At 46.9% G+C, this 26,696-nt stretch overlaps 1 protein-coding gene across 1 annotated transcript in view; it reads left to right on the forward strand.

Annotated features, from left to right (window-relative positions):
- Positions 1-25,129, forward strand: part of LOC145338897 (NACHT, LRR and PYD domains-containing protein 3-like) — a 51,247-nt gene extending 26,118 nt beyond the window's left edge. Inside the window, exons 7-10 of the mRNA XM_080183293.1 lie at positions 4,900-5,076; positions 18,282-18,452; positions 20,010-20,177; positions 24,399-25,129. Of these exons, the coding sequence (XP_080039419.1) occupies positions 4,900-5,076; positions 18,282-18,452; positions 20,010-20,177; positions 24,399-24,486 (604 nt within the window). The 3' untranslated portion in view covers positions 24,487-25,129. The remainder of the gene's footprint in view (positions 1-4,899; positions 5,077-18,281; positions 18,453-20,009; positions 20,178-24,398) is intronic.
- The last annotated feature ends 1,567 nt before the right edge of the window (positions 25,130-26,696 follow it).

Raw genomic sequence — 26,696 nt, forward strand, 5'->3', positions numbered from 1 at the left:
CCGAGCTGTCATGCTGCCCATCTGCTGGTCCAGGTTGAAGCACACACACCGACATGAAGTACTAGGACACTCTCGAAACATCCAAGAGCAGCCCACACACGACCCACCGTGTGCATGCCCCTCGGTAGACAACAAGGTGGACCGACACCTGTGGAGTAAAAGAGACAAAACATCAACACGGAGCATTAGATTTCCAGGAACATCCCGAGGCTCTGACCCTTATTTAAAACAGTCTCCTATAACCCTCCATCCCTGTTTCACTCATGTGCCTATCTAAGTAAACCTTAAACAAGTCCAGCGTGCCTGCCTCCACCACCTTACTTGGTAGTGCATTCCATACCCCCACAACCCTCTGTGTGAAAAACCTCCCTCGAGCACCCAAATTATATCTCTCCCCCCTCACCCTAAGCTCATGGCCCCTCGTGATATTTGTCTCCAATCTGGGAAAAAGCCTGCCAGATTTTGTACCAGATGCTGTGCAGAATTTCAGAAGATGGCTCACCACCTCCTTCTCAAGGGCAATTGGGGATGGGCTGTAAGTGTTTGCATTGCCCGTGATACCATCATCCCCTGAAATCATTAATAAAGACCAGCGCTACCCACTGAAGGGATGGGGAATTGTGCCTGTGTGTAACCCAAACACCGTCACAGAGGAGAGAGAAAACAGCTGCTACAGGACAAATTGTGTGACCATTGAGCAGGCCAGAGGGTTTCTAAAGATAGATCTGGTGGAACTATTCAATATACCCAGCGAGGGTCTCAATGTCCTGGTGTTGTGCTGTGCTCTATACAACCTGGAGTTAGAGTGGAGAAGCTTTGAACAAAGTGTGATGCAATACAATGTTGACCAGATGCTTCATGATGAGGAACCCCATGGACCACAGGCCAGGGACATGGGATATGTGTCAGGGAGGATGGAGATTCAGTAATACAGACATGTTCTCCATGGACCTTAACTCACACAGCCATTCAGTGTAATAAATCTCCCACCATCTCCAGCACTGTTACTGTTTCTGTGAATGTTTTATAATTTCCCTGGAGCCGTCACTACATGAAACAAAGGCATTGGAATTGTATTGAGCTCATTCAGTGCTGTATTTCCCATCTCACATTCCCAGTGAACTGTTAAAGACCCAGTAATATGGTGAAGGATTTATTTAGTGGTGTTCCATCTCTGAATTTACTGAAAATACAAACATAACAAAGTGACCGGTAACAACAAAGTATAACCCTGTGAAACCCAAGGAAGCAACCCCACCATGACAACCACCCCCATCCCTGCACTTTCCACTGAGTTACAGGCAGGATCTTTATCTCTCTCCTCTGGGAATTTCGATGACCGTGGCCTTTGTCCTCAGATTTCCTGAGTCCTGGAACGATCCAGCCGACTGTGAATCCTCTGCACAGATACTGGAGTTGTCTCTGTCATCACAGCTTCATGAGGTGTTTCTGTTACAGTCGGAGCAGAAGAGGACCCACTGCCCACACCAGGGACATCCTGAGAGGAGCTCCCAAATGCTGCAGGCAGCCGCTCCTCTATCCATTCAGGGCAAACTGGACCCTCCCTGTTCAGCTGGGAAGTCCTGACAGTGACTCCAGGATCATTTTCCCATCCCTCCCACAGCCCGTGTCCCACAGAGCTCCTGGAGGTGGTGAGAACATGCAGCTCATGTGTATTTGCTGTGGGTGATATGCTGGATGTGACTCTCCATGAAGGTCACCAATCTCTCTGTGGAGGATGTTATTTGTGTTCATACCTGAGACATGGTAACACTGCTGGTCTGGATTGACTCCTCCATCCTTTGTGTATGGATACACACAGCCTTTGGAAACTCCACCAGATGTTAAAATACCTTACACTGCAGCTCCAGTATCTGCTGCATTGTTAAAGATTCCAGTCACATTTCACCTTCCACAAGCTGGCTCTGCCCTCTCCCCTCGAGAGTGTGAGTGAACTCAGCTATTGCTGCCCCCATCAGCTGCTCGGGTTTGTGTGTGCTGTCCTGTGCTGCCAGATTGTAACCCCTTTGCTAACCGTGTGAGACAGTATCTGCTCTGGCGGATGTTATGGGGAATAATGTAACAGAGAACCCTCTGAGGACCCCTCCTCTTCCAAGGTAGACACTTGTCTCCCGCTCACCACAGCTGTTGATTTGTGAGAGAGTGAAGATTGTTAGAGGGTAATGCACATCCCAACATGTCCTGGAGACTGTTCCTAACCCAGAGCTCCATCTGACCCATGGTGAACACACAAACACCAGGTTTTGGACTCAGCAGCAGAGTCTCTCCTGTGCCCATCACTCACTCACTCACTCACTCTGGATCCACAACCCATCTCACCATCAGTGATTGCCCACCCAGTCTCCAGGTCTCCCAGCTCCAGCACTTCATCTTCCATTGACATAAGGATGACACAATCCAGACACTCTCACTCTTGGCTCCTTCTCTGACTCTCTGTGCCCTCTTCTACAAGCACATAAATTTCCATTGTTACTCACCCATCAAAGACACACACAAGCCTATGGTGCTGCCAGACTGCCCATCATGGGCCCACCAGGATGGTCACTCAGTGTGGGCAGTACAGCAGTCATCTCTGACTGACCGGAACCCTTCACAGAGAGGCTGACATGTTCCTGAAGATTGATGCTGCTGTTTGGACATTGCCAGTGTCTGGGTGGAGATGTTCTTTCCACAATTTCTCTTCCATCCTTATTCACATATCAGCCTGTAAGTTTAACGCTCACCTTGTCAGAACATATCAGGTTATTGATCCTTTTGCCTCACTGCAGCCACGTGCTGCCTGCTCTGGCCCTCGGCAGTTTCTATCCAGACTTGCTTGGGTTGATGTGACAGGTCTCCTCCTCCAGTCCTGAGGGAACAGAACCTCCCTCCAAACCGATATAGCCTTGAGAATTTCCAGGGAAGTGTCAGTGAATTGGGTTTAATCTGCCTTCTGCCATTTCAGTCCTTTGTTCATTAACCAGGGCTCCCTCACTGCTCCCTTCAGAACCTTTAAAAGTGCTGCTGGCTGCCTTTAAATCTGGTGCCAGCTTTGCCTGAATGGGATCTTCCCCTGCAGCCAGTGGTTAAGCTCTGGAATACACAGGGTTTTGGGGGAAGGTGAGGGAATGACACTTATTGAGTTGCTCATTCGGAGAGTCAGTGCAGACACAATGGGCCGAGTGGCCTCCTTCTGCTCTGTAACAATTCTGTGATTCTGCCTGTGTTGCCTGAGTGGACGGATTCCCCTAACCTGTCAGATATTAATGTGTCCGTTCTGGTTCTGTGTGGAGTTGGTTAGTTCAGTTGGTTTGGTGTCTGGAGTGTGATGTGGAATGATGCTAATGTTGAGGGTTTGGTCCTCGTACCGGCTGTGGGGGTTCATGGAGTCCCATCTCCTCCCAGTGCCCCACGTTTACTAAGTTTTGTCCCGGAAGCTCCATGTAACAAATTGTCTCTCTCTCTATTGGAGAGAAATACAGATATTTCATTGAGGACTGTGGCTACGAACACTGTCCACTCAGGTTCGATCTTACTCACATCTGAACATCACACCCCAGGCATCTTTCTCCACACCCATTTCAACATCCTGATCTTCACGTGGGGGGAGGCTACTCCTCTTACCGGTCTAAGGCTGGGTCTGTAAAGACAAATGCCTCCTTGTCCGTATATGTTCAGTTCAGACCTCTTACACACTCTCACACTCTTTCATCACAGATGAACATCTACTGCACCTACTGTACTTTGACCCATTCTTTTAAGTTTGGTGATCTATTCCGGGGCTCTGGTCATTCCAGAGTTTAACCACTGTCTGCAGGGGAAGATCCCATTCAGGCAAAGCTGGCACCAGATTTAAAGGCAGCCAGCAGCACTTTTAAAGGCTCTGAAGGGAGCAGTGAGGGAGCCCTGGTTAATGAACAAAGGCAGAAGGCAGATTAAACCCAATTCACTGACACTTCCCTGGAAATTCTCAAGGCTATATCGGTTTGTAGGGAGGTTCTGTTCCCTCAGGAGTGGAGGAGGAGACCTGTCACCCTGAAGCTCCATGTCACAAATTGTCTGTCTCTCTATTGGAGAGAAATATTAATATTTCATTGGGGACTGTGGCTACTAACACTGTCCACACAGAAACATCACCAACTTCCAGCTGAAATATCGATACATTTCCAACCATTATCTTCACAGAATTGTTACGGTTCACAATGAGGCCATTTGGCCCATCGTGTCTGTACCAGCTCACCAAATTAGCATTAGGAATGTGTGTCATTCTCCAGCCTTTTTCTCGTATCCTCGCTCATTGTTTATATTCAAATAATCATCTAATTTCTTTCTGACTGTTTCGATCCAGCCTCCCTCCACCACACTTCCCGGCTGTAATTCCAGACCCGAACCACTGGCAGTGTGAAAAAGGTTTCTCTCTCATCATCTTCAACCCCACCACACACTCCATTCCTGAGCCACTGACCATCCCATGTCCCTCCCTGTGACTCAGGGTAAGGACATGGGAATCCTGAGCTCTTCCCTTTCTCCATCATCCTTTTTATCATTTAATCACTCCGACACTTCCATTTTATTCTTTCCTTGTCACCCGCCCATCCCCAGCTCCCTGTCACTTCAAACAATTTAATTCACTGCTACTTCCAAGTTCTAATTTTAACTAATTAAACTGAAACTAAATCTGTTTCTGTCTTCACAGATATTGCCTGACCTGATGAGAGTTTACAACATATTGATTCATATTTCAGATTTACAGCATTAATATAATTTTGCCTTCTGTATGAACTGAAGTTGTGTTTCTTGAATGTCCCGCACTGTACATTATTATTGTTAATGATCTTATTCTTAAAAACACTGTGGATTTACCCTGATTCCTGTTATTTTTCTCTCTCTGATCTCCAGTCTCTGGGGTAATGATCTCACCGATTTTTGTACCGAGGACCTGGCCTCTGCTCTCAGTACAAACCACTCACTGATAGATCTGAATCTGGGTAACAATAAACTGGGAGATTCAGGAGTGAAACGGCTGTCTGTGGCTCTGAGGAATCCGGACTGTAAAATACAGATACTTGGAGTACTGTGTGCAGTTCTGGTCCCCGCATTACAAGAAGGATGTGGAGGCGTTGGAGAGGGTGCAGAGGAGGTTTACTAGGATGTTGCCTGGTATGGTGGGGAGGTCCCATGAGGAGAGACTGAGGGATTTAGGGTTGTTTTCGTTGGAAAGAAGGCGGCTAAGAGGGGATCTTATAGAAACATATAAGATGATTAGAGGTTTAGATAGGGTGGATAGTGATAGCCTTTTTCCTCGGATGGAGAAAGCTAGCACGAGGGGGTATGGCTTTAAACTAAGGGGGGGTAGTTATAGGACGGATGTCAGGGGTAGGTTCATTACCCAGAGGGTGGTGAGGGATTGGAATGCCCTGCCTGCTGCAGTTGTAAATGCGTCTAGTTTGGGGGCGTTTAAGAGATCTCTGGATAGGTTTATGGACGAAAAGGGATTGGTTTAGGTTAGTGGGTCATTGTTTCTGTAACTGGTCGGCGCAACATTGTGGGCCGAAGGGCCTGTTCTGCGCTGTAATGTTCTATGTTCTATGTTCTATGGAGTAAGTAGCAGACTGTGTGAGATTGTGTTTATAATAACTGAATATTCAACAATATAATTTCACCACTGGTATTTGTATAAAAACACTGCCCATTACTATTGGTGTCAGTTATGAATAAGGAAAAGTGTTTTTCCTCTGACCCCTGTTGCTTCTCTCTCTGATCCCTGAGCAATGGGATGTCAGTCCCACAGATCCTTATGTTGAGGGTGTGGGGGAATAATGTTATGGTTCACCCTCTGAGGTTCTCTCCCCCTCCTCAGATGTGTACAGCTCTCCCCGGACACAGGCCCTTCGGCCCATCAAGCCTGTGGCAGCGACTCATTCTTATTCAGACCCAGTACTTGTTGCTCATTCGCAGTTTCTATTCCTCTGTTCATCTCCCGTTCATGTTTCTATCGAGATAAACCTTGAACATTGGGAACGTGCCTGCTTCTGTCACCTTCACTGGCTGTGCATTCGAGGCACCCACCACCCTCTGTGAAAACTTTCACTGTACATCTCCTCGAAACTTTCCCCCTCTTGCCTTCAAACTGTCCCGTCCTGTAGTTGACCTTTCCACCCTGGGGAAAAGACTCCAACTATCAACCATATATCTGCCTCTATCAGGTCACCCCTCAGCCTCTGTCTTTCCAGTGAAAATAATCCGAGTTTATTCAACTTCTCTTCATACCTTAACCAGACCAGGCAACGTCCTTGTAAACCTTCTTTGGTTCTGAATATTGTTAGGGGCCTATAAATGATTCCCACAAGTGATCTTTTAACTTTGTTAATTCTTATCTGTACCCAAACTGATTCTGCATCTTGATCATTGGAACTAAGTTCAACTCTCTCTACTGACATCATCTGTTACTAACAGCGAGACTCCACCACCATGTCCTGTCCCCCATTTACTGTCATCTATTCACTCTCCCCTTCTCCAAAGCATCCACATCCTTCTGGGTGTCTGGCGATCAGCACTGCACTCAATATTCCATATTGGGCCTAACTAAAGTTTAATACAGCTGGAACATAACTTGCCAACTTTTATACTCGATGTCCCGGCCAGTGAAGCGAGCATGCTGCATGTCTTATTGACCAAGTTATCCACCTGTGTTACCACTTTCAGGGTTCAGTGGACAAGTACGCACAGATCCCTCTGTATGTCAATGCTCCTGGTGTTTTACTCAGACAGGGAAGGCTGGGGGACAACCATGTGGAGTTCTATCAAATTATAAAACGAAGGAGAAAGGTTTCTTTCTCAGGGTCAATAACCAGTTGTATTGATTTAAGGCATTGAACAGAAGTTCCAGAGGAGAATTGAAGATGGCTCAGTGGTTAGCATTGCTGCCTCTCAACATCAGGGACCTTTGTTTAATTCCAGCCTCTGGTGACTGCCTGTGGAGTTTGCACGATCTCCCCGTGTGTGTGGGTTTCTGTCAGGTACTCTGGTTTCTCCCACAGTCCAAACTAGTGTAGGTTAGGTGGATTGACCATGATAAATTATCCCTTAGTGTCCTAAGATGTGTAGTTTTGGTGGATTTGCCATGGTAAATATCCAGTGATAAGCAGTTGTGTGGGCCTGGTTAAGATGCATCTTCGGAGAGTCAGTGTAGAGTGGATGGGGCGATTGGGCCCCTTCTGCACAGTGGGGATTCTCTGGTTCTGTGGAAATGTTTTTTCACCCAGAGGGTAGTGGGAATCTGGATCTCACTGTCTGAAAGGGTGGTGGGGTCAGGAACACTCTCAACATTTAAGAAGCATTCAGACAAGCAGTTGAAATGCCGCAGGGTACAAGGCTATGGAGCATGTGCTGGTAATGGATTAGAATAGATTGGTGCTTGATGGCTGACACAGACACGGTGGGCCGAAGGGCCTCTTTCTGTGCTGAAAACCTCTATAAAGGCCCAGGGATTGGAAGTTATGAACCAGAACCTGAATCTTCACTAATCCCTGTTATTTCTCTCTCAGATCCCAATGCAAAGGAATATCAGTCACATTGATTTTTGTGCCCTGGGTGTGGGGGAATAATGTAACAGTGACTCTGAGGAACCGTTCACATGTTTACAGGGGGACAGGTGTCACCCAGTCTCGCAATCCTTGGTTTATGAGGAAGGGGAAAGAGTGAATGGAGGCAATTGTTAAGACACAGGCCAGAAAATCCAAGGTGTTTTGTGAAGTTAGCCTGGACCTTTGGTTTTACATTTGATTTTGGTATTGATGACCATGAGGTGTTTCACTCCAGGTATGAATCAAGTGACCCACTAGGATGTTTTGTCAAATACAATTTATTTAAGAACGCTGTTAGAATATAACAACAAAAATTAGCATAACCTTTACCAATTGCAAGGCTTAAACATGACCCAGTATAACTCTTAACAGCTAGCTATCTCTGTTGTTCCAATATAAAGCAATACCCACAGACACACACCCTTCTCCAACATTAGTTAGCACAAAAACAAGAATGCTCACGTGTTGCCGATTTCCAGCTTTTTAACACTTCCAGACAGCCAACTGACAATTGTTTTCAGAGAAGGATTTAGCCTCCGAACAGCCCAATCACAGAGAGGTAACCCCAGTCTCTGACAGCTTCCAACACAGCAACACTTCAACAGCAAAAACTCCAACTTCAGAGAGGGAAACAGCACTGCTGTTTGTCTTAACTTCAAGCAGCTTCTGAAAGCAGAATAAAAACTAGAATGTTCTGTGAAAAATAGCTGTCCCTCAGTCACATGACATAACCTGTCAATCACCCACAATCAAGCTCTCCTCTGCCATCCCAGGGGAACACTGTAACAACAGAACACTGCATTAGTTCAGATTAAATTCAACATGATGTCAATTATACTGCTTCAGTAACAATAAAGGAAACCAGCTACAGATAGCACGGTGCAGACAGTATAACCTGCATAGAAACATGATTAAAATAGAAACTAGAAGCAGGAGTTGGCCATTTGGCCCTTCGAGCCTGCTCCTCCATTCATTTTGTTCATGGCTGGTCATTAAATTCAATATCCTTCAGTCCTCAATATATATCTTCAAGGAATAGTTATAATTCAGTGTACATTCCAACAAGTCCTTCAGCTGGTTCCATGTGACTGGTGATAGAACATAGAACATTCCAGCGCAGTACAGACCCTTCGGCCCTCGATGTTGCGCCAACCAGTGGAACCAATCTAATGACCCTCTAACCTAAACTATTCCAATGTTATCCATACGCCTATCCACTGACCATTTGAACACCCTTAAAGTTGCCGAGTCCCCTGGGATGGCAGAGTAGAGCTTGATTGTGGGTGATTGACAGGTAATGTCAACTGCTGCAGGCAGGGCATTCCACGCCCTTACTACCCTCTGGGTAAAGAACCTACCTCTGACATCCGTCCTATAATTACCACCCCTTAATTTAAAGCTATGTCCCCTTGTGTTAGCCATCACCATCCAAGGTAAAAGGCTCTCACTGTCCACCCTATCCAACCCTCTGATCATCTTGTCTGCCTCAATTAGGTCACCTCGTAGCCTCCTTCTCTCCAACAAAAATAACCTTGAGTCCCTCAGCCTTTCCTCATAAGACCTTCCCACCATACCAGGCAACATCCTGGTAAACCTCCTCTGCACCCTTTCCAATGCCTCCACATCTTCCTTATAATGCGGCGACCAGAACTGTACGCAATACTCCAAGTGCGGCCGCACCAGAGTTTTGTACAGTTGCAACATGACCTCACGGCTCTGAAATTCAATCCCTCTGCCAATAAAAGCTAACACACCGTACGCCTTCTTAACAACCTTATCAACCTGGGTGCCAACTTTCAGGGAGCTATGCACATGTACCCTGAGATCTCTCTGCTTGTCAACACTACTAAGAGTCCTTCCATTAGCCCTATATTCTGTACTCCTGTTACTCTTACCAAAGTGAATCACCTCACACTTTTCTGTATTAAACTCCATCTGCCACCTCTCAGCCCAGCTCTGCAGCTTATCTATGTCCCTCTGCAAACTGTAACATCCATCCTCACTGTCTACAACTCCTCCGACTTTGGTGTCGTCAGCAAATTTACTAATCCATCCTTCTACACCCTCATCTAGGTCATTTATAAAAATGATAAACAGCAGTGGCCCTAAAACAGATGGGCACACACGCTCTGTGTTGCGGGTACAAGAGAATCTCCTGCACCCATCATTCAACCACTTCCGTCAGCTCCACAACAAATATCCTAAACAGTGATTTCCCACCCTGTCAGCTGTTCCCCCAGCTCCAGCACTTCGAATTCTAGGTGTAAGGATTACAAGATCTGGACGCTGTCACCATTTCCAGCTCATTTTTCTGGTGTTTTGTACTCTCTTCTACAGACACATAAAGTTCCATTGTTACTCTTCCATCAAAGACACAAGCCTCTGCTGGCGACAACCTGACTGACCATCGTGTCTACACAGGGAAATGTCTCCTGCATGTGGCCATCCCATTCTCACAGTGCGAGTGTTATCTAACCAGAGCTCTGAAGAAAGATAGTGATTTGTCTTTGACAGTTGATGCTGCTGTCCAGACATTGCCTGGTCTTTCTACAGTTTCACTCTCATTCTCATTTGACCTCATATCCCTCTGCTTACATGTTATAGGATGCTTCACCACCTTGTCAGAACATAGCAGGTTCTTCATCCTTTTGCCTCACTGCAACCATATAACCCACACCTGCTCAGGTCTCCGGCAATCTCCATCCCGTTATACTTGGATTGATGTGACAGATACTCTCCAGTCCTGAGAGAACAGAAATTTACTCCAAACTCACGTAGCCTTGGGGAACACGACCAAGTGTTGCCAAGTACATCATTGAATTGAGTTTAACCTTCCTCCTCCTATTTCAGCCCTGTGTTCAGTAACCAGGCCTTCCTCATTGCTCTCTCCAGAGCTGCTGCCTATGAAATTGCTGCTGGTGCCAGCATTGCCTGAACCGGGACATCCCCTGCAGCAAGTGGTTAACGGCTGGAATTCACTGTCCGAGAGTGTGGTGGAGACACGTTCAGTTGAAAATTTCCACAGGGAATTGGATTATTATCTGAAAAGGAAGAATGTGCAGGGTTACCGGGAGAATTTGGGGGAATGACACTGAGTAAATTGCTGATTCAGAGAGTCAGTACAGACAGTGTGGGCCGAATGGTCTCCTTCTGCTCTGTAACAATTCTGTGATTCTACCTGAGAGAGATACCAATAGCCCTTAGTGGACACTGGTTAAATTATCTAACCCTGTTAACACTGCAACATCACCAGCTTCCAGTTAAAATGTCAATACATTTCCAAACATTATCTTCACAGAATTATTACAGAGCTCCACAAGGTGAAATGTGTCTGCCCCGGCTCGCCAAACTAGTATTAGGAATTTGTCTCATTCTCCTGCCTTCTCCTCGTATCTTTACACATTGTTTCATTCGAATGTTCATCAACTGCCCTCTGTGATGCCTCGAATCAGCCTGCCTCCACCACACTTCCCGGCTGTAATTCCAGACCCGAACCACTGGCAGTGTGAAAAAGGTTTCTCTCTCATCATCTTCAACCCCACCACACACTCCATTCCTGAGCCACTGACCATCCCATGTCCCTCCCTGTGACTCAGGGTAAGGACATGGGAATCCTGAGCTCTTCCCTTTCTCCATCATCCTTTTTATCATTTAATCACTCCGACACTTCCATTTTATTCTTTCCTTGTCACCCGCCCATCCCCAGCTCCCTGTCACTTCAAACAATTTAATTCACTGCTACTTCCAAGTTCTAATTTTAACTAATTAAACTGAAACTAAATCTGTTTCTGTCTTCACAGATATTGCCTGACCTGATGAGAGTTTACAACATATTGATTCATATTTCAGATTTACAGCATTAATATAATTTTGCCTTCTGTATGAACTGAAGTTGTGTTTCTTGAATGTCCCGCACTGTACATTATTATTGTTAATGATCTTATTCTTAAAAACACTGTGGATTTACCCTGATTCCTGTTATTTTTCTCTCTCTGATCTCCAGTCTCTGGGGTAATGATCTCACCGATTTTTGTACCGAGGACCTGGCCTCTGCTCTCAGTACAAACCACTCACTGATAGATCTGAATCTGGGTAACAATAAACTGGGAGATTCAGGAGTGAAACGGCTGTCTGTGGCTCTGAGGAATCCGGACTGTAAAATACAGATACTTGGAGTACTGTGTGCAGTTCTGGTCCCCGCATTACAAGAAGGATGTGGAGGCGTTGGAGAGGGTGCAGAGGAGGTTTACTAGGATGTTGCCTGGTATGGTGGGGAGGTCCCATGAGGAGAGACTGAGGGATTTAGGGTTGTTTTCGTTGGAAAGAAGGCGGCTAAGAGGGGATCTTATAGAAACATATAAGATGATTAGAGGTTTAGATAGGGTGGATAGTGATAGCCTTTTTCCTCGGATGGAGAAAGCTAGCACGAGGGGGTATGGCTTTAAACTAAGGGGGGGTAGTTATAGGACGGATGTCAGGGGTAGGTTCATTACCCAGAGGGTGGTGAGGGATTGGAATGCCCTGCCTGCTGCAGTTGTAAATGCGTCTAGTTTGGGGGCGTTTAAGAGATCTCTGGATAGGTTTATGGACGAAAAGGGATTGGTTTAGGTTAGTGGGTCATTGTTTCTGTAACTGGTCGGCGCAACATTGTGGGCCGAAGGGCCTGTTCTGCGCTGTAATGTTCTATGTTCTATGTTCTATGGAGTAAGTAGCAGACTGTGTGAGATTGTGTTTATAATAACTGAATATTCAACAATATAATTTCACCATTGGTATTTGTATAAAAACACTGCCCATTACTATTGGTGTCAGTTATGAATAAGGAAAAGTGTTTTTCCTCTGACCCCTGTTGCTTCTCTCTCTGATCCCTGAGCAATGGGATGTCAGTCCCACAGATCCTTATGTTGAGGGTGTGGGGGAATAATGTTATGGTTCACCCTCTGAGGTTCTCTCCCCCTCCTCAGATGTGTACAGCTCTCCCCGGACACAGGCCCTTCGGCCCATCAAGCCTGTGGCAGCGACTCATTCTTATTCAGACCCAGTACTTGTTGCTCATTCGCAGTTTCTATTCCTCTGTTCATCTCCCGTTCATGTTTCTATCGAGATAAACCTTGAACATTGGGAACGTGCCTGCTTCTGTCACCTTCACTGGCTGTGCATTCGAGGCACCCACCACCCTCTGTGAAAACTTTCACTGTACATCTCCTCGAAACTTTCCCCCTCTTGCCTTCAAACTGTCCCGTCCTGTAGTTGACCTTTCCACCCTGGGGAAAAGACTCCAACTATCAACCATATATCTGCCTCTATCAGGTCACCCCTCAGCCTCTGTCTTTCCAGTGAAAATAATCCGAGTTTATTCAACTTCTCTTCATACCTTAACCAGACCAGGCAACATCCTTGTAAACCTTCTTTGGTTCTGAATATTGTTAGGGGCCTATAAATGATTCCCACAAGTGATCTTTTAACTTTGTTAATTCTTATCTGTACCCAAACTGATTCTGCATCTTGATCATTGGAACTAAGTTCAACTCTCTCTACTGACATCATCTGTTACTAACAGCGAGACTCCACCACCATGTCCTGTCCCCCATTTACTGTCATCTATTCACTCTCCCCTTCTCCAAAGCATCCACATCCTTCTGGGTGTCTGGCGATCAGCACTGCACTCAATATTCCATATTGGGCCTAACTAAAGTTTAATACAGCTGGAACATAACTTGCCAACTTTTATACTCGATGTCCCGGCCAGTGAAGCGAGCTTGCTGCATTCCTTATTGACCAAGTTATCCACCTGTGTTACCACTTTCAGGGTTCAGTGGACAAGTACGCACAGATCCCTCTGTATGTCAATGCTCCTGGTGTTTTACTCAGACAGGGAAGGCTGGGGGACAACCATGTGGAGTTCTATCAAATTATAAAACGAAGGAGAAAGGTTTCTTTCTCAGGGTCAATAACCAGTTGTATTGATTTAAGACATTGAACAGGAGTTCCAGAGGAGAATTGAAGATGACTCAGTGGTTAGCATTGCTGCCTCTCAACATCAGGGACCTTTGTTTAATTCCAGCCTCTGGTGACTGCCTGTGGAGTTTGCACGATCTCCCCGTGTGTGTGGGTTTCTGTCAGGTACTCTGGTTTCTCCCACAGTCCAAACTAGTGTAGGTTAGGTGGATCGACCATGCTAAATTATCCCTTAGTGTCCTAAGATGTGTAGTTTTGGTGGATTTGCCATGGTAAATATCCAGTGATAAGCAGTTGTGTGGGTCTGGTTAAGATGCATCTTCGGAGAGTCAGTGTAGAGTGGATGGGGCGATTGGGCCCCTTCTGCACAGTGGGGATTCTCTGGTTCTGTGGAAATGTTTTTTCACCCAGAGGGTAGTGGGAATCTGGATCTCACTGTCTGAAAGGGTGGTGGGGTCAGGAACACTCTCAACATTTAAGAAGCATTCAGACAAGCAGTTGAAATGCCGCAGGGTACAAGGCTATGGAGCATGTGCTGGTAATGGATTAGAATAGATTGGTGCTTGATGGCTGACACAGACACGGTGGGCCGAAGGGCCTCTTTCTGTGCTGAAAACCTCTATAAAGGCCCAGGGATTGGAAGTTATGAACCAGAACCTGAATCTTCACTAATCCCTGTTATTTCTCTCTCAGATCCCAATGCAAAGGAATATCAGTCACATTGATTTTTGTGCCCTGGGTGTGGGGGAATAATGTAACAGTGACTCTGAGGAACCGTTCACATGTTTACAGGGGGACAGGTGTCACCCAGTCTCGCAATCCTTGGTTTATGAGGAAGGGGAAAGAGTGAATGGAGGCAATTGTTAAGACACAGGCCAGAAAATCCAAGGTGTTTTGTGAAGTTAGCCTGGACCTTTGGTTTTACATTTGATTTTGGTATTGATGACCATGAGGTGTTTCACTCCAGGTATGAATCAAGTGACCCACTAGGATGTTTTGTCAAATACAATTTATTTAAGAACGCTGTTAGAATATAACAACAAAAATTAGCATAACCTTTACCAATTGCAAGGCTTAAACATGACCCAGTATAACTCTTAACAGCTAGCTATCTCTGTTGTTCCAATATAAAGCAATACCCACAGACACACACCCTTCTCCAACATTAGTTAGCACAAAAACAAGAATGCTCACGTGTTGCCGATTTCCAGCTTTTTAACACTTCCAGACAGCCAACTGACAATTGTTTTCAGAGAAGGATTTAGCCTCCGAACAGCCCAATCACAGAGAGGTAACCCCAGTCTCTGACAGCTTCCAACACAGCAACACTTCAACAGCAAAAACTCCAACTTCAGAGAGGGAAACAGCACTGCTGTTTGTCTTAACTTCAAGCAGCTTCTGAAAGCAGAATAAAAACTAGAATGTTCTGTGAAAAATAGCTGTCCCTCAGTCACATGACATAACCTGTCAATCACCCACAATCAAGCTCTCCTCTGCCATCCCAGGGGAACACTGTAACAACAGAACACTGCATTAGTTCAGATTAAATTCAACATGATGTCAATTATACTGCTTCAGTAACAATAAAGGAAACCAGCTACAGATAGCACGGTGCAGACAGTATAACCTGCATAGAAACATGATTAAAATAGAAACTAGAAGCAGGAGTTGGCCATTTGGCCCTTCGAGCCTGCTCCTCCATTCATTTTGTTCATGGCTGGTCATTAAATTCAATATCCTTCAGTCCTCAATATATATCTTCAAGGAATAGTTATAATTCAGTGTACATTCCAACAAGTCCTTCAGCTGGTTCCATGTGACTGGTGATAGAACATAGAACATTCCAGCGCAGTACAGACCCTTCGGCCCTCGATGTTGCGCCAACCAGTGGAACCAATCTAATGACCCTCTAACCTAAACTATTCCAATGTTATCCATACGCCTATCCACTGACCATTTGAACACCCTTAAAGTTGCCGAGTCCCCTGGGATGGCAGAGTAGAGCTTGATTGTGGGTGATTGACAGGTAATGTCAACTGCTGCAGGCAGGGCATTCCACGCCCTTACTACCCTCTGGGTAAAGAACCTACCTCTGACATCCGTCCTATAATTACCACCCCTTAATTTAAAGCTATGTCCCCTTGTGTTAGCCATCACCATCCAAGGTAAAAGGCTCTCACTGTCCACCCTATCCAACCCTCTGATCATCTTGTCTGCCTCAATTAGGTCACCTCGTAGCCTCCTTCTCTCCAACAAAAATAACCTTGAGTCCCTCAGCCTTTCCTCATAAGACCTTCCCACCATACCAGGCAACATCCTGGTAAACCTCCTCTGCACCCTTTCCAATGCCTCCACATCTTCCTTATAATGCGGCGACCAGAACTGTACGCAATACTCCAAGTGCGGCCGCACCAGAGTTTTGTACAGTTGCAACATGACCTCACGGCTCTGAAATTCAATCCCTCTGCCAATAAAAGCTAACACACCGTACGCCTTCTTAACAACCTTATCAACCTGGGTGCCAACTTTCAGGGAGCTATGCACATGTACCCTGAGATCTCTCTGCTTGTCAACACTACTAAGAGTCCTTCCATTAGCCCTATATTCTGTACTCCTGTTACTCTTACCAAAGTGAATCACCTCACACTTTTCTGTATTAAACTCCATCTGCCACCTCTCGGCCCAGCTCTGCAGCTTTTCTATGTCCCTCTGCAAACTGTAACATCCATCCTCACTGTCTACAACTCCTCCGACTTTGGTGTCGTCAGCAAATTTACTAATCCATCCTTCTACACCCTCATCTAGGTCATTTATAAAAATGATAAACAGCAGTGGCCCTAAAACAGATGGGCACACACGCTCTGTGTTGCGGGTACAAGAGAATCTCCTGCACCCATCATTCAACCACTTCCGTCAGCTCCACAACAAATATCCTAAACAGTGATTTCCCACCCTGTCAGCTGTTCCCCCAGCTCCAGCACTTCGAATTCTAGGTGTAAGGATTACAAGATCTGGACGCTGTCACCATTTCCAGCTCATTTTTCTGGTGTTTTGTACTCTCTTCTACAGACACATAAAGTTCCATTGTTACTCTTCCATCAAAGACACAAGCCTCTGCTGGCGACAACCTGACTGACCATCGTGTCTACACAGGGAAATGTCTCCTGCATGTGGCCATCCCATTCTCACAGTGCGAGTGTTATCTAACCAGAGCTCTGAAGAAAGATAGTGATTTGTCTTTGACAGTTGATGCTGCTGTCCAGACATTGCCTGGTCTTTCTACAGTTTCACTCTCATTCTCATTTGACCTCATATCCCTCTGCTTACATGTTATAGGATGCTTCACCACCTTGTCAGAACATAGCAGGTTCTTCATCCTTTTGCCTCACTGCAACCATATAACCCACACCTGCTCAGGTCTCCGGCAATCTCCATCCCGTTATACTTGGATTGATGTGACAGATACTCTCCAGTCCTGAGAGAACAGAAATTTACTCCAAACTCACGTAGCCTTGGGGAACACGACCAAGTGTTGCTAAGTACATCATTGAATTGAGTTTAACCTTCCTCCTCCTATTTCAGCCCTGTGTTCAGTAACCAGGCCTTCCTCATTGCTCTCTCCAGAGCTGCTGCCTATGAAATTGCTGCTGGTGCCAGCATTGCCTGAACCGGGACATCCCCTGCAGCAAGTGGTTAACGGCTGGAATTCACTGTCCGAGAGTGTGGTGGAGACACGTTCAGTTGAAAATTTCCACAGGGAATTGGATTATTATCTGAAAAGGAAGAATGTGCAGGGTTACCGGGAGAATTTGGGGGAATGACACTGAGTAAATTGCTGATTCAGAGAGTCAGTACAGACAGTGTGGGCCGAATGGTCTCCTTCTGCTCTGTAACAATTCTGTGATTCTACCTGAGAGAGATACCAATAGCCCTTAGTGGACACTGGTTAAATTATCTAACCCTGTTAACACTGCAACATCACCAGCTTCCAGTTAAAATGTCAATACATTTCCAAACATTATCTTCACAGAATTATTACAGAGCTCCACAAGGTGAAATGTGTCTGCCCCGGCTCGCCAAACTAGTATTAGGAATTTGTCTCATTCTCCTGCCTTCTCCTCGTATCTTTACACATTGTTTCATTCGAATGTTCATCGACTGCCCTCTGTGATGCCTCGAATCAGCCTCCCTCCACCACACTTCCCGGCTGTAATTCCAGACCCGAACCACTGGCAGTGTGAAAAAGGTTTCTCTCTCATCATCTTCAACCCCACCACACACTCCATTCCTGAGCCACTGACCATCCCATGTCCCTCCCTGTGACTCAGGGTAAGGACATGGGAATCCTGAGCTCTTCCCTTTCTCCATCATCCTTTTTATCATTTAATCACTCCGACACTTCCATTTTATTCTTTCCTTGTCACCCGCCCATCCCCAGCTCCCTGTCACTTCAAACAATTTAATTCACTGCTACTTCCAAGTTCTAATTTTAACTAATTGAACTGAAACTAAATCTGTTTCTCTCTTCACAGATATTTCCTGACCTGATGAGAGTTTCCAACATATTTATTCATATTTCAGATTTACAGCATTAATATAATTTTGCCTTCTGTATGAACTGAAATTGTGTTTCTTGAATGTCCCGCGCTGTACATTATTATTGTTAATGATCTTATTCTTAAAAACACTGTGGATTTACCCTGATTCCTGTTATTTTTCTCTCTCTCTGATCTCCAGTCTGGAATATAATGCTCTCACCGATTCTTGTGCCGAGGACCTGGTCTCTGCTCTCAGTACAAACCGCTCACTGATAGATTTGTATCTGAGTGGCAATAAACTGGGAGATTCAGGAGTGAAACGGCTGTCTGTGGCTCTGAGGAATCCGGACTGTAAAATACAGAAACTGGGGTAAGTAGCAGACTGTGTGAGATTGTGTTTATAATAACTGAATATTCAACAATATAATTTCACCACTGGTATTTGTATAAAAACACTGCCCATTACTATTGGTGTCAGTTATGAATGAGGAAAATTGCTTTTCCTCTGACTCCTGTTGCTTCTCTCTCTGATCCCTGAGCAATGGGATGTCAGTCCCACAGATCCTTATGTTGAGGGTGTGGGGGAATAATGTTATGGTTCACCCTCTGAGGTTCTCTCCTCCTCCTCGGATGTGTACAGCTCTCCCCGGACACAGCATCCATTGATTTGTGAAAGGGGGGAGAGTGAATAGATGACAGTAAATGGAGGACAGGACGTGGTGGTGGAGTCTCACTGTTAGTAACAGATGACAGTACAGCAGCGAGAGGTGAACTTAGTTCCAATGATCAAGATACAGAATCAGTTTGGGGAGAGATAAGAATTAACAAATTTAAAAGGTCATTTGTGGGAATCATTTAATCGCCCCGAACAATATTCAGAATCTCTGACACAAGAACAAAGAACCATCCAACACAGTAACAGGCCCTTCAGCCCACCAAGCCCACGGCAACTCCGAACCCTTATTCAGACCCAGTACTTACTGTCCATTCGTGGTTTCTATTCCTCTGTCTCCTGTTCCTGTGTCTATAAAGATGTGTGTTGAACATTGGTAACATGTCTGCTTCCACCACCTCCATTGGCAGTACATTCCACACCCCACCACCCTCTGTGTGAGAACCTTCCCCACACGTCTCCCCTAAACTTTACCCCTCTCACCTTCATCCTGTACCCTCTTGTAGTTGACCATTCCACCCTGGAGAAAAGTCTCTGACTGTCCACCATGTCGATGCCTCTCATAATTGTGTTCACCTCCATCAGGTCACCCCTCAGCCTCCCTTTTTGTACTGCAAACAATCCATGTTTATCCAATCTCTCCTCATACCTTAACCGCCCTTGACCAGGCTACATTCTGGTGAACATTCTTTGCACCCTCTCCAAAGCATCCCCATCCTTCTGGTAGTGTGGAGAACAGAACTGCAAGCAATATTCAAATGTGGCCAACTCAAGTTTCATTTGGCTTGCCAACTTGTCACCCTCACCACAAACTGCATTCCCAAACCACTGACCATCCCATGTCCCTCCCGAGCCACTCCGAGTAAGGACATGGGGATCCTGTGATTATGGTCCTGTCCCATCATCACTTTTACCATTTAATCACTCCTGTAATTCCAGTTTGTCCTTTCTTTGTTTCATCCCCAGCCACCCACCGCTGTCCCTTCAAACCTGTCAATTCACTGCCAGTTCCCAGTTCCAATGGAAGCTCAAACTTTACCCCTGTTTCTCTCTTCACAAATATTTCCCTAACCTGCTGAACATTTCCAGTTTATTTATATTTCATTTTCAGCATTGAGTATTTCCTCATTCTACAGAAATGCAAGTTGTGTTTTTGGAATGTCTCCTACAATACATTATTATAGTTATTAACAGTATTATATAAAACACTGGGGATTGAGCCTGATTCCTGTTATTTCTCTCTCTGATCTCCAGTCTGTATAGTAACGCTCTCACAGATTCTTGTGCTGAGGATCTCGCCTCCGCTCTCTGTACAAAACAGTCACTGAGGTTTCTGAACCTGGGATTAAACTCCTTCACAGATCAATCTGTCCCTGCTCTCCGCCACCTCATACTGACCTGCAGGAGTCTGGAATGGATCTGGTGAGTGTTTGTGTTAATTTTTAGTGTAATAATTAAAATATAAATGGATTTAAAATATAAATGGGCCTGAATCTTCCAAGCAGCAGCAATGGTAAGCAGATTGCCGGAATGTGTGAAAATTCCCCCAACCTGAAACTGCTGCATATTTCTCCCAGAATCTTCAGCACAGTGACCCCAGGGATCTCCGTCAGAGCAGAGTCGGGGAAGAGAGAGCACACACCCTATGTACAGCACAGTGACCCCGGGGAGCTCCGTCAGAGCAGAGTCGGGGAAGAGAGAGCACACACCCTATTTACAGCACAGTGACCCCGGGGAGCTCCGTCAGAGCAGAGTCGGGGAAGAGAGAGCACACACCCTATTTACAGCACAGTGACCCCGGGGAGCTCCGTCAGAGCAGAGTCGGGGAAGAGAGAGCACACACCCTATTTACAGCACAGTGACCCCGGGGAGATCCGTCAGAGCAGAGTCGGGGAAGAGAGAGCACACACCCTATTTACAGCACAGTGACCCCGGGGAGATCCGTCAGAGCAGAGTCGGGGAAGAGAGAGCACACACCCTATTTACAGCACAGTGACCCCGGGGAGATCCGTCAGAGCAGAGTCGGGGAAGAGAGAGCACACACCCTATTTACAGCACAGTGACCCCGGGGAGATCCGTCAGAGCAGAATCGGGGAAGAGAGAGCACACACCCTATTTACAGCACAGTGACCCCGGGGAGATCCGTCAGAGCAGAATCGGGGAAGAGAGAGCACACACCCTATTTACAGCACAGTGACCCCGGGGAGATCCATCAGAGCAGAGTCGGGGAAGAGAGAGCACACACCCTATTTACAGCACAGTGACCCCGGGGAGCTCCGTCAGAGCAGAGTCGGGAAAGAGAGAGCACACACCCTATTTACACCACAGTGACCCCGGGGAGCTCCGTCAGAGCAGAGTCGGGGAAGAGAGAGCACACACCCTATTTACAGCACAGTGACCCCGGGGAGCTCCGTCAGAGCAGAGTCGGGGAAGAGAGAGCACACACCCTATTTACAGCACAGTGACCCCGGGGAGCTCCGTCAGAGCAGAGTCGGGGAAGAGAGAGCACACACCCTATTTACAGCACAGTGACCCCGGGGAGATCCATCAGAGCAGAGTCGGGGAAGAGAGAGCACACACCCTATTTACAGCACAGTGACCCCGGGGAGATCCATCAGAGCAGAGTCGGGGAAGAGAGAGCACACACCCTATTTACAGCACAGTGACCCCGGGGAGCTCCGTCAGAGCAGAGTCGGGGAAGAGAGAGCACACACCCTATTTACAGCACAGTGACCCCAGGGAGATCCGTCAGAGCAGAGTCGGGGAAGAGAGAGCACACACCCTATTTACAGCACAGTGACCCCGGGGAGCTCCGTCAGAGCAGAGTCGGGGAAGAGAGAGCACACACCCTATTTACAGCACAGTGACCCCAGGGAGCTCTGTCAGAGCAGAGTCGGGGAAGAGAGAGCACACACCCTATTTACAGCACAGTGACCCCGGGAGCTCCATCAGAGCAGAGTCGGGGAAGAGAGAGCACACACCCTATTTACAGCACAGTGACCCCGGGGAGCTCCGTCAGAGCAGAGTCGGGGAAGAGAGAGCACACACCCTATTTACAGCACAGTGACCCCGGGGAGCTCCGTCAGAGCAGAGTCGGGGAAGAGAGAGCACACACCCTATTTACAGCACAGTGACACCGGGGAGCTCCGTCAGAGTCGGGGAAGAGAGAGCACACACCCTATTTACAGCACAGTGACCCCGGGGAGATCCATCAGAGCAGAGTCGGGGAAGAGAGAGCACACACCCTATTTACAGCACAGTGACCCCGGGGAGCACCATCAGAGCAGAGTCGGGGAAGAGAGAGCACACACCCTATTTACAGCACAGTGACCCCGGGGAGCTCCGTCAGAGCAGAGTCGGGGAAGAGAGAGCACACACCCTATTTACAGCACAGTGACCCCAGGGAGCTCCATCAGAGCAGAGTCGGGGAAGAGAGAGCACACACCCTATTTACAGCACAGTGACCCCGGGGAGCTCCGTCAGAGCAGAGTCGGGGAAGAGAGAGCACACACCCTATTTACAGCACAGTGACCCCGGGGAGCTCCATCAGAGCAGAGTCGGGGAAGAGAGAGCACACACCCTATTTACAGCACAGTGACCCCGGGGAGCTCCGTCAGAGCAGAGTCGGGGAAGAGAGAGCACACACCCTATTTACAGCACAGTGACCCCGGGGAGCTCCATCAGAGTCGGGGAAGAGAGAGCACACACCCTATTTACAGCACAGTGACCCCGGGGAGCTCCGTCAGAGCAGAGTCGGGGAAGAGAGAGCACACACCCTATTTACAGCACAGTGACCCCGGGGAGCTCCGTCAGAGCAGAGTCGGGGAAGAGAGAGCACACACCCTATTTACAGCACAGTGACCCCGGGGAGCTCCGTCAGAGCAGAGTCGGGGAAGAGAGAGCACACACCCTATTTACAGCACAGTGACCCCGGGGAGCTCCATCAGAGCAGAGTCGGGGAAGAGAGAGCACACACCCTATTTACAGCACAGTGACCCCGGGGAGCTCCATCAGAGCAGAGTCGGGGAAGAGAGAGCACACACCCTATTTACAGCACAGTGACCCCGGGGAGCTCCGTCAGAGTCGGGGAAGAGAGAGCACACACCCTATTTACAGCACAGTGACCCCGGGGAGCTCCGTCAGAGCAGAGTCGGGGAAGAGAGAGCACACACCCTATTTACAGCACAGTGACCCCGGGGAGATCCATCAGAGCAGAGTCGGGGAAGAGAGAGCACACACCCTATTTACAGCACAGTGACCCCGGGGAACTCCATCAGAGCAGAGTCGGGGAAGAGAGAGCACACACCCTATTTACAGCACAGTGACCCCGGGGAACTCCATCAGAGCAGAGTCGGGGAAGAGAGAGCACACACCCTATTTACAGCACAGTGACCCCGGGGAACTCCGTCAGAGCAGAGTCGGGGAAGAGAGAGCACACACCCTATTTACAGCACAGTGACCCCGGGGAGCTCCGTCAGAGCAGAGTCGGGGAAGAGAGAGCACACACCCTATTTACAGCACAGTGACACCGGGGAACTCCATCAGAGCAGAGTCGGGGAAGAGAGAGCACACACCCTATTTACAGCACAGTGACCCCGGGGAGCTCCATCAGAGCAGAGTCGGGGATGAGAGAGCACACACCCTATTTACAGCACAGTGACCCCGGGGAGCTCCGTGTTAGTTGATGGAGGGAGTGAATGGGTTGGTGTGTAGATGGATGAATGGTTAGTCAGGGAGCTGGGGAGAGGTTGGAGGATTAGTTCTGGGTGTCGGGGGAGTGGATGAGTTGTATTGTGTTGGGTTGGAGGGTTAATCGGGAGTTTGGATGGTGACTGGGAGTTGGTCATGTTGTTGGGTCTAAACAGATGTGGTTGTGTGGTGGGGGGTTGGGATTGGTTAATAGCTTTGAAGAGGGTAGTGGGGTGGGGGTTGGTTCTGGGGGAATGAGTTTAAATCAGAGGTTTAGTCAAGAATGTATTGAAGAGGAAGCTGGATAGAGCACTTGGGGTGAACGGGATCAAAGGTTATGGGGAGAAAGCAGGATGAGGCTATTGAGTTGGACGATCAGACATGATGGTGATGGACGGTGGAACAGGTTCGAAGGGCCAAATGGCCTCCTCCTGCTCCGATCTTCTATGTTTCTATGTCAGGTGAGGAGAGGTTGGCTCAGGATGAGGCCAAGTTGGGAGGGTTAGTCCGATTAGTTTAAGGGCTTATGGGAGGTGGCCAGGCTGGAGGGGAGGTAGAGATGAGTGGGTCTAGTCAGATTGTGGGAGGTGTAGTATGGGGGATCAGTGGGAAGTGATTGGGGGACTCGGTTGTGCTATTCAGGTATTAGCCCAGGTGGTGAGCTGTCTAACATTACCTGAGTAAGTATCCAGGTAAATTTTGTGGATCTGTCCCAAGTCTCTGACTCTAACTGCAGCAGGGGACTTCCCCAATAGTAGTTACTACCTCTGGGACAATTCCCAGGTAGATCAGTGTGTCAGGACATCCACACGGTCCCGATGCTCATCTTCAGTTGTGTGTCTGGGTCTCTGGTGATCCAGAGACCAGAAGATTTGTCCCATTAACTCCAGTCTCCTGTTATTTACCCTGTTGTTCAATCTGTTTATTTCCTGTTTCATCTTTAATCTGTTTCAGGCTGGGGGGAAATCAGTTCAGTCCAAATGGAAAGAGACAGCTGGAGTCACTGCGGGAATCCAGACCGGGACTGAGAGTGACAGTGTGAACATTTCAATCTCTGAACATCGCTGCTCCACCGGTTACAGTGAAATCCTGAATTGTGAAGATCTTCGACAGCTCCTTCCAAACCCTTCATTCCTGCCCCTCTCCCTCCCTATTCCATCAGCCCCTCCAGCCTGGCAGTGATTTCCCTGCTTACCTGGTTTCCCAGCTGGAAAACTGTTGTAGTTTTAGTCTCCACATTGAAGGAAAGATTGCTGCAAACCATTGTTTAAGCAGCAATGTGTTGTCAGTGTTCTCAGCAACAGAGTCTTCACCCTCCTTTCAAAATGGAGCAGCAGAGATCATTCTCCAGAGAGAGGGAACAGTGTGTGTGATTCTGACAGTACCCAGCAGAGGACAGATTGGTCAATCTTGTCAGAGTTTCCTCTCTGTCTCTGTGAATGAATTAAAGACTCCACCAGCCCCTCCTCAAAACCTCTTTCACTATCTGGGGATTAAAGTGACACAATGCCACCATCTGCTGGTGGCTCACACCTACTGCAGGCGCTGCTCTGTGTGAGCCTCAGACAAGTTCAGTCAGTCCCATGTCTGCATCTGGGAACCGGTTACTGCAGTGTGAATATTGAACAATATTGACAGGGATTGGAGTTTACAGCAGGAACCTCGGCTGGTGAATTAACCCTTTTATCACCATTGTACGTGAAATCTGTTCCCTCATTGGGAACCATTGGAATGCTGAAACTAATACATACACAAGCTAATGAAGAGCAGGGGACTAGTATAAATACTGTAGATAACAGTGAGAGTGAAACTGAAAAGTTATAAGATACAGGAGCAGAATTTAAGGAATGCTGCTCATTCTGCACACAGTAAATTTTTAGGCAAGTATATAGTTTTGAAATTTAATGACTGTAATTTGTAAACTACTGTAAAAATGTTTTTATTCTGCACTGTTTGCAATTTTTAGACATGTAGGTTTGCAATAGTTTGAGATTTTTATGAATAAAGTATATTTTTGAAATAAAAAAAATCTGCTCATTGAGTCCACTCCACATTTAATCATGGCTGATAAGTTTCTCAATCCCATTCTCCTGCCTTTTCCCCATAATATTTGATCCCCTAACCAATCAGGAACCTATCTATCTCTGTCTTAAATACACTCAATGAACTGGCCATGCACAGCCTTCTATGGCAATGAATTCCACAGATTCACCACCCTCTGGCTGAAGAAAATCCTCCTCATCTCGGTGCAAAACGGTTGTCCTTTTATTCTGAGGCTGTTCCCTCGGATCACAGTCTCTCCTACAAATGGAAGCATCTTCCTCACGTCCACTCTATCCAGGCCTGTCAGTATTCTGTAAGTTTCAATGAGGACCCCCTCTCCAAGTACAGGCCCAGAGTCCTCAAACTTTTCATTCTCGGGATCATTCTTGTGAATCTCTTCTGGATCTTCTCCAGGACCAGCACATTCTTTCTTTAATACAGGCCCAAATTTGCTCACAATAATCCAAAGGTAGTCTGACCAGAGCCTTATAAACCTTCAGCAGTACAATCCTGGTTTTGGTGGCACAAATTATTTTAATTTCTAAATGTGGCAAAGACCTTGAGGTTAACAAATAAAACTCAGCTGATAAAGTCATTTATTACATGTCAATGTCCCAGATTGGTCTGTCATGGTTAACCTAACAACAGGAGATTCAGATGCAACTTCCAGTCGCTTTCTCATCTGCTGGGTTTTTAATTGTTTTATCTTTTGATTCGATTTATTATTCTCACATATATTAACATTCATTGTAAAGTATTGTTTCTTATGCACTAGACAAGCAGAGCATGACATTCATAGAGAAGGAGAGAGTGCAAAATGTAGAGTTACAGTCACAGTTCGGGTGTAGCAATGCACTACAGAGTACTATTGCAAGACAGATCCATTCAAAAAGTTGACGGCAGCTGGGAAGAAGCTGTTCCTGAATCGGTTGTAACGGAACCTCAGACGTAGAGGCTGAGCCGCGCCAAACTGTGAGACAATCAGAAAGAATGTTTTCTGTGGTGCATTTGTAAAAGTTGCTGAGAGTCACAGGGAGCATGTCAAATTTCCTTCGTCTGTCTGTGATCGCCTTGGACAAATATGAAATTGGAGAGATGATAATGTTTGAATTGTAATATCTGATGGTGTAAAGTATCTGGGAGCAGAGTGGATTTGATAAAGGCTGGAATACAGACTGGGGGAATGAGCGGGAAGATGTTGTGCTGAAT

Source organism: Carcharhinus amblyrhynchos, unplaced genomic scaffold (genome assembly GCF_965287045.1).
Source record: "Carcharhinus amblyrhynchos unplaced genomic scaffold, sCarAmb.v2.hapA chromosome_222, whole genome shotgun sequence".
In the NCBI taxonomy this organism is placed as follows: Eukaryota; Metazoa; Chordata; class Chondrichthyes; order Carcharhiniformes; family Carcharhinidae; genus Carcharhinus; species Carcharhinus amblyrhynchos.